Below are 9,311 nucleotides of genomic sequence, written 5' to 3' on the forward strand. Positions count from 1 at the left end.
ACCTCATCTTTGAATGTCAACCATGCAATTGCAAATGAATCATCCGTAGGAGAGTTAACCACATCTCTCCAAGCCCTCATTATTTTCTTAACAAGCTCACAATGCTTGTCATCATCCGCTTCCTTCGCATCTTTGTCAACAACTTTTCCTTTTCCTTTCTTTGGCTTGGGATTAACTCTACAATTCGTGATGCACCTAGATTTGACATTCTTCCCAATATGAAAATAGCAAAGTACATGGTCCATTTTAGGGAGAACTTCGGCAACGACTTTCATCAAAGCGGGGTCCCTATCGATGACAATCACCTTAGGCATGTTGTTTTTTGAGGTCAAAAGACCAACCAACATCTCAAGTGTCCATATGAAGTTATTCTCTGTTTCAAAGGAAAGAAAGGCAAACGCAACCGAATAGGTAAATTTGGTAGAGGTGACACTAACAATCACAAATAAAGGCATTCGATTGGTATTGGTTTTGTAGGTGGAGTCCATGACCAAAACGGTGGCAAAATGTTGAGCATATCAATTGATTTTGGTTGAGCAAAGAATAAATCTTCAAGTGTGGTTTCCTCGCTATTAGCTCTTGTGAAGTAGACATATCGATGCTTCTCCAACTCTGTAATCAAGTATTGCAACTCGGTCTTGTCCTCTCTTTGCCCCTTGCGCCATCTAGTTCGTGCATTATACACTTGCTTGATGAGTGTCACACTTTCTTTGTTTTTTTCCTTCAAATCTGTGAGAATATTCCTAGGCTTTGCCAAGCTCTTTGTCATGTTGATAACTCTTTGCTTCTCCTCCCCTCTTAGTCGACCCGCAAGAAGGTGGCCGGATAAATTTGGCGCCAAGTCATCGTTGTGAACTCCACAAAGCATTGCAATCCACCATTCTTGTTTTTTTTTTTCAAAGAAACATTTCAACCTAAACAGACAATTACACTTCCTTGAGCTCGTGCCTTCAAGCTTCGGTTTCTTCCTCGTCTTAAGTGGCTTGTATTCACCACTCCTCTCACATTGCATCGTCATGTATGGCACTATAGTACTATATTTATCTATAGAAATAGTAAATCCCGTCCTACCCGCTTGCCGACAAACCCAACCAAGTAATTCTTCTCGATCTTTCCATCTTTCATTTGTTGTAAAAAATGACCCGGTGTTTACTTGAATAACATGAACACCGGTAGGAACTGGTTTAGGCTTGTCTTCACAGTTACCTACTGGTAGGTATCAGTTTTGCTTGATTGTGAACTATGTGAGCTTCAACTTGAAAAGGAATTTTCACTTTAAACTTCACATCATTGGTTGGTTTGCCTTCGTCCGAACCTACGCCTATGCCGGAAGCTTCGCCGGAAGCTTTATTTTTGCCCGGTTTCGCCTCAACGCCATCCTCCGCCACATTTTCAACCATGTCACTCAATGTCTACTCAATAAAAAAAATAAAGAAAAAATAAATAAGTGACTTGTGCGGCAAGCAAAGCAAGTAAAAAAAGTGGCGCAAAATTTCAAATTATGGGCATCACAGTAGCGTGAGTTAACTCACGCTAGTGTTAACCTTCTACGTGAGTTAACTCGCGCAACCCTTACAACCAGCGAGAGTTAACTCACGCTGAGCCCTACGCCTATTGAAATGAAAACGATACTACCAGCAAAACCAGCAAAAATGAAAGAGTTTTGACGCTACATTACCTATTCTTTGATGCTTGATGAGCGTAGAAATTTGTTTCCTAACGATTTGCAATGATTTGGAATGAAGATTTTTATCCAAAATTTCGCACTTTTGGAATTTTGAAGGTGGAGGGAAAGAAAAAATGGAGCTTTGTGGTTGCCTGCTGGATTTTGAACGAAAATAGTACATTATGCAAGTTAACTTGCGTATAGGCATTTCAGTTATTTATTTTGGGAATGAGCGGAACCATTTGAGTAATGAGCATAATTCTTTAAAGAGTAACATCAAATAGAAAACAGTGTGTTAGTTAATTTGTCGATACCGTGTGTAAACAAGAAGAAAAACAAGAGTACGAATATAAGCATTTTCCAAATCATATCATATACAATAAGGTATTGATAATTTAACCTGCTAATTTGTCATGGTCAAACTATGCAAGTGGATCCGTTTTCTGCTGCCAAAACCTCTAATGACTAATCAGTGTATCTGTCACACAATATTGCAAATCTGCTGTTTAGTTTTGTGAACACCACGTGTGAAAACAAGTTGCCACCACAGCATTTTGTTTTGCTGACATAGGACACATATAATTCATACGTACTGTATGTAGTTACAAAAACGTTTTTTCTAGATTATTTTTGAAGAATGGTGGGTAATTTACTCACCAACCAATAAAAATGAGTAATTTGTTGGTGGAGTTAAGATAGTTCATGGATATCACTTAAAAATGTACTTATGTGGCTAATATGTATTAGTTGGGGTAAATTACCCATCATTCTTTGATGGATACTCTAGTTGTCACCTTAAAAAAATATAAACCAGTGACCGTAACAAACTATAACTTTTCTTTTCTTTTCATTTGTGAAATTAAAAATAGTTTATGGTCAAATTTTGTTTTTAATCAAACACAACATAGATAATAGATAATACGACAATATGATGTGGCATATTGCTTTCACATGTGCTGATATAGTTATTTGTCACCTAAAACGTGTGACCATGTTTGGGATGTCATCTAGAAACACGGAGATTCTTAATTAAATTAAACGGTCCTTTGATCATATTGATGTTCCATCCACTTTTCTTTTCTTTTTTGGTATCAAGTGGGGCTGAAGTACATAAAAATTGGTACCCGTTAAAGTTTTTGTCCTAAATCAAGCAATTATTTTTTTAAAGAAATTAAAATGTAATATATTAATATCAGGTGACTACCTTTCCGGTACAAGGTGTGTTAGCAATAATAGAATTTTTTTTTTTTCTGCCCTTATTTAATTCCAAAAATACAAAAATGCCCTAGTTTTGAAAAAAATTGCATAAATGCCCTACTTTTCAGAAATAATTGGTACCTTGCAACCCCCACTTGCGGGGTACCTTAAAAAAATTTAAAAAATGAACTACCCCGCAAGTGGGACTTGCGGCCTCTTTTTTTTTTTTATTTTTTTTATTTTTAAACTAAATAACTACACGCCTATTTTTTTTTTTTTTTTTTTTTAAAAAATTAATAGGTTGCTACCCCCCACTTGCGGGGTATGCTTAATTTTTTTTTTAAATTTTTTTAATACCCCGCAAGCCCCACTTGCGGGTTTGTTTTTTTTTTTTTTTTTTAATTTTATTATTAATAATAATAATAATAATAATAATAATAATAATATTAATCACTAGACATCCTATAAACAAAATAAAGACTAAATTTCTACTGATGTCTAATATTGATGCAATCTTTGCGGGAATGACCAGGCATCCTACAAACACCGCATCTTCTCTCAGTTTCCACATCGTCCATTTCGGTCCTAATGCGAGTAATTGGTGGACGACCTTTCTTTGCCCTACGCATTGACTTGTTGGGAACCACCTTCGGTCCTTCATAATTAGGCCAATATGTCTGGTGGTGAACCACGTCGAAGTGGATGTTGTATACGGCGTATACACACTCATTCGTGAATTTGTTATCGACAAAAGTCTTGTAGTCGTGACAAAAGCTAGAACATGCGGCAATGACATGTGAGCATGGTAGGTGTAACGCTCTAAACCGTCCACAGTCACACCATTTATTTTGCAGGTCCACTTTGTATTCTCCCTTTGGCAATCCTTCTTTATGATCGATGGTTTCACGGACGGAAAAGGTATATCGATCCCGGTCAAACTGAGTGACATGATGACTGTTGGATTTAATCACCTCATTCCTGAGATATTTCATGCTGTTTTCAGAGAATGGCTCACCAGAATTTACCCTTGCCGCTGCCTCATGTCCTCTTTTAGCAAACAAGGCCGCCAACCTGTAATATGATGCTTTCACGATAGCTGTGATCGGAAGTCCTCGAATACCCTTATACACGTTGTTTTGTGACTCTACCAAGTTACTTGTCATATGGCCCCATCGTCGACCATCATCATGTGATTGAGTCCACTTTTGTTTGGGAATATTGTCGACCCATGCTAAAGCCTTTCGGTCTGCAACAGCAATTTCAGAACGGTAGTATTCGAATGTAGGGATGTTCATGGCGTAACCTGCATTGTTTTGAAAAAAGTTAGATGTGTCATTTTAAACAAATAAAATGTCGAATTTACGTGGAAAGAGATATGATTTTTACCCATGCATGCAACTTTTTTCTTTAGTTCTCCATCCTTGAATGATCTCATAAAGTTTTGTGCAATGTGTCAGACACAATAAACATGGCTTGTCGGAGCATCGTGCCATCCATTCTGTGGATCATCATACGCGCTCTTTATTGACACATGTCTATCAGAAATGAGGCATATGTTCTCTTGTGGGGTGACATGCTGCCTTAAATTTTTCAAAAAGAAACTCCATGCCTCCTTGGTCTCGCCTTCCACGATTGCAAAAGCTATGGGAAATATCTTGTTGTTCCCATCTTGCGCAACAGCTAACAACAATGTTCCCTTGTATTTACCATACAACCAAGTTGCGTCAATTTGGACAATTGGTTTGCAGAATTCGAAACCTGAGATGCACGGACGAAAGGCCCAAAAGAGACGCTTGAAGACGGTCTCATTTGCCACTTCTGTTGATGGGTCTGATTGAAATGCATATGAGCCCCATTATCAGTCAACTTATGGTTACAATGACCCAAACCAAGCTGGCGCATCCAACAACAACTACTTCTCCTATAATGACCCAAACCAAGCTGGACCGTCCAACACCAATTACCCCCCCTACAGCAACCCACAGTACCCAATGTACACCAACCAAAACTACAACCACCCACCAACACCAACAAACCTATTATCTCACTTTTCTCCGGCTTCGTTGAACTCTAGTGATCAATTTCTGGATATGGGATGGCCAACAAGGGAACACGATGTGTCATTGTCATTGGGTTATGGTAGTCAAATACAATCAGCTGCAGATAACAACGACGAAGACCAACATGACCCTTAAGTAAATCGCGGAAGAAATCGTCGAAGACGAGGGTGTGGGACAGCCGGGCATTTATAATAATTGTAGATATCATGATATTTAATATGTTTATTATTTTTTTTCCTTCTTTTTTTTTATTATTTTTTTTTATTTTAAAATTTAAAAAAAAAAACAAAAAACAAACCCGCAAGTGGGGCTTGCGGGGTATTAAAAAAATTTAAAAAAAAAATAAGCATACCCCGCAAGTGGGGGTAGCAACCTATTAATTTTTAAAAAAAAAAAAAAAAAAATAGGCGTGTAGTTATTTAGTTTAAAAAAAAAAAAAAAAAAAAAAAAGAGGCCGCAAGTCCCACTTGCGGGGTAGTTCATTTTTTAAATTTTTTTAAGGTACCCCGCAAGTGGGGGTTGCAAGGTACCAATTATTTCTGAAAAGTAGGGCATTTATGCAATTTTTTCAAAACTAGGGTATTTTTGTATTTTTGAAATTAAATAAGGGCAGAAAAAAAAAAAATTCGCAATAATAGCCAAAAAATAATAGTGTTCGACAATAGATTAAAGTGATTAATGAACTCCATCAAAAAATAAATTGTTTAAAATAACTCGAGTTTGATTTATGAATGGAACAATTCTTACAATAATCAAGTTATATTTACCTTGTAGTCAAACTCGAGATTACCACAGCTCCTTTCCTCTAAAAACTGGAGGGTAAACACTAAAAAAATCTTAAAATATCCACATGTAGTTATAGTCAGGGGCGGAGCCACCCCCAGCTAGCCTGGGCACTAGCCCAGGCTCAGCTCCTTACAAGAACTTTTAGCTTTTCCTGCGGATTTACGGATTTTTGTATAAATTCCGCAGGAAACACATTTCCTACAGGTTTTGCCAAGGATTTAGATTCCCAGGTGAGGTAATACCTTAGGATTTTAGGATCTGCAGGAAATGTGAAATTATCCGCAGAAAATGAGAAATTATTCGCAGGAAGAAAGTAACGTTTTGCAATAAATTTTTTCTCATATTTTATAAAATTCCTGGCTCCATCATTAGTTATCGTAAATCTTTGTACACTTACAGAACAATAAATTAAAACATGGATTGAATTAAGATAAATTAGTCTATATTTATCCATTAGCCATATATTTCTTCTTCTTAATATGTGTTAAAACATAAAAGAACAAAAGATCAATACCTTATGGAGGAAGGATCTCAACAGCAAATTCCGTATAATGACAACAATTTTAAATATGCATATTTATAGGATATTTGCATCAAATTCAAACCAACCAACCACATTAACTTTCTATCATTTCAATTTGAGCTTTACTATTAATGCCAATTCTCACCTTCCCTGACTACAACTAACAGATAATGTTGTGAATTTGTTCTACCAACACCGACCAGGAAATTTAAAAAATAATGCAGAGATACATATGGATAAACGTTATCCATAATAATTTTAGAAACAATAAAGCCAAAAATTGAACAAGAGAAGATCATTTAGCACTCACTTCCCATTTTTGGTATTCCATTCAAAAGTCAAATATTAAAATGTAGTATAAAAGTCAAATATTAAAATATAGTATAAAAGTCAAATATTAATGATACGATGCATCTTTTTTTGGATGGTGTCCGAGATTCAAACCGCAAACCTTAGATATATTATGCACTGTCCTAAACAACTGAACTAAGTTGATGGGAACAATGATACGATACATATGAAATATGAAAGTAATTTTAAGTCTATTTTGGGATTTTAGATCCCTAGTAATTTATTTAACATAAAAGGAAATTTGTAGGAAAGAAGTAAGAAATCTGAATATTTCCTCTAAAGCTAAACAACTATTTTATTTACTTTGCTCAAAAAAAAAAAAACTATTTTATTTACAGTTGTAGTAGAAAAAAAAAAAACTATTTTATTGCGAAATCAGGTTAGTCACCATAAATGTGCTATATGTGTTTTTTCTTAATATTTTTAGAATTTAAAATTTCCAAAAGCAACTAATACAAATTAAATATAGAAATAAACTTTTGTTGAACAGTCCTAAACAATTCAAAATCAAGATAATAATGTGACCCCAAATATAGGGGGATTCACACACTGGAGGATGAGTATTTTGACTTTTTGTTTAATTTAAATCAATTTCAGTTCTTTTTTAGTTTTCATATTATTAATGACGTGTAAACCACTATAAGAAAATTGAAAAACAGAAGATTAGTAAAAAAGCATATGCATATATAGTCCTCAAAATTGACCTGTTGAAAATTCCTCGTCCAAAACAATGGTATTCGAATTGGAAGAGCCTTTTAGATTTACTAGTATCTCCAATTTGGATAAGAGAAGATCCTAGTTGTTGTAGTAGTTGTGATGGTAATGTCAATAAAGCATTGGTGCAAATTGGTCAAGTCATGTATTTAAATTGTTTGTTCACATGAAGAATGGGAAATTAATAAAGGATGTCACGGATAAATAATGCTCACATTGGTGCTAATCTTCTTAACCAAAAGTGTTGCTAACTTTTTCTTATCCATTAACTAACTTTGCCAATCAATGAGTGAGTAATGGTTAATGTACAACACGTTTTCATCTCACAATTCATCCACACATTAATTCCTACTCTATCTTTTTTTGAAAGCTGTCTACACTTCATCATATTTTTGGATAAGATTAATTTATACGAGTTTCACTCTGTGACTAATTGAAACTCGTTACTTTGAAGATAAATGCTAAAATAATATTTTAAAATACTTTTTTTAAGGGTTAAACACACATGTTAAAGAGCTAAATAGTACTGTATTATTTTATAAATAGTGTGTACAATTTAAAAATAAATAATTAAAAAAAATTCTATTTTTATGGTACATCATGTTAGCAAAATCCTTTAATATTTAAAAGAACCAAACCTTAATTTTTTTAGAACATTAAATTAAATCGTTTAACCATGTGTTTGTTATTGGCTTTTAGTGGCATATATTATATTTATCAAGAAGTTAGCACTTGAGTTTCTCAAACCAAAAAGAAAATAAAGTCAGCAGCTCTTGAGTCATTATCTCGTCTATTGATAAACATAAATGGCATACAAGTATATAGCTCATGGCCTAAAAAAAAAAAAAACAATTAAATAAAAATTAGGCAGCGCATGGCCTCAAATGCTGAAACCTTTTTTTTTTTTTTTTTTTTAAATAATTCATAGATAATCCCTCTCTTTCACAATGGTCGTCGTTTTGAGGAAATTACATATACCATAAAATCAAATAAAATTTGTTATTTTTATGAAACATCGTGATGATGAGAAAACCATAGCATTATGGTACTTCTATATCGACAAAATTCAGATCAACCATATTGAGTGTAAGCGTTCACGCATTGCTTTACCACAAGTAACCAAAGTCGTTAAATTGAAAGTTATATAAAAAAGCTATTTTTGGGTAAAACATGATTGATATCCAACCAAAACAAAGCATCAAACCACACCTTAAATTTATCACAAATTGATATTACTTTTACAATGTTATTCTTCAAGATAAAATATATGTTAATGTTCTCAACACAATATTGATTGTTGATTGCAAGCAAAATAATAGGTAAAACTAATTAGGAAAATGTCGGTAAAGAAATAATTGACGAGTTAAAATGAAGGAATGTCTCAATTGTTTACAATAGTTATGTAAAGTATCAAATTAATGCAAAATGGTTGAAATGGAGGAGTATTTTAGGTGTTTTATGTGATAAAAAAAAAAATATCTACAAAGTTCAAGGAAATTTTTTATGGTACACTTGTAAGACTGACAATGGTGTATGGGACATCATACTCCCTCTGTCTCAAAATGTAAGAAAAATTAATCAACAACAAGTTGATGTATTAATTAGATATCAATTTTAAACCAAATACATTAATTTTTACTTATATTTTGAGACGGATGAAGTACAATAGTAAGTGTTTAGGATATAGTGTTCGAAGATAAAGAACCAGCACGAGACACGTGACACATGTCTCTGAGAACTGTGATGCATAAAATGAGAAGTTTTAGTGTGCTAAACAGGTGAGGAAAAAATAAACAGATAAAAAAATAAAAAAAGATGGAGAAAATGTTTGTTACTGACCTACTGTGACAAAATGAGAATGTTTTGTTCGAAACTTAATCTGAGACACGTACAGAATAACAAATATTTTATTCTATACTGCCTACGTTAATGTGATAAATTAATGTTTTAATTCATCTTGTCTTGTTATATAACAAGTACATCTAAAATAATATCACCTCAAAAAAAGTCAAAC

At 33.9% G+C, this 9,311-nt stretch overlaps 2 protein-coding genes across 2 annotated transcripts; both read right to left on the minus strand.

The window, feature by feature from the left end:
- Positions 1 to 439: 439 nt before the first annotated feature.
- On the minus strand, positions 440 to 1,018 carry LOC120580550 (uncharacterized). The gene has a single exon (XM_039834352.1). It carries the CDS (start codon positions 1,016 to 1,018, stop codon positions 440 to 442), a length of 579 nt encoding a protein of 192 aa, XP_039690286.1.
- Positions 1,019 to 3,351: 2,333 nt separating this feature from the next.
- Positions 3,352 to 4,158, minus strand: LOC112421923 (uncharacterized). Its single transcript, XM_024784095.2, has one exon. It carries the CDS (start codon positions 4,156 to 4,158, stop codon positions 3,352 to 3,354), a length of 807 nt encoding a protein of 268 aa, XP_024639863.2.
- Positions 4,159 to 9,311: the final 5,153 nt, after the last annotated feature.

Source organism: Medicago truncatula, chromosome 5 (assembly GCF_003473485.1).
Source record: "Medicago truncatula cultivar Jemalong A17 chromosome 5, MtrunA17r5.0-ANR, whole genome shotgun sequence".
Lineage (NCBI taxonomy): Eukaryota > Viridiplantae > Streptophyta > Magnoliopsida > Fabales > Fabaceae > Medicago > Medicago truncatula.

Coding starts and splice junctions, on each gene's coding strand:
- LOC120580550 (XM_039834352.1), bottom strand. CDS start 1,018: ATGACGATGCAATGTGAGAGGAGTGGTGAATACAAGCCACTTAAGACG.
- LOC112421923 (XM_024784095.2), bottom strand. CDS start 4,158: ATGAACATCCCTACATTCGAATACTACCGTTCTGAAATTGCTGTTGCA.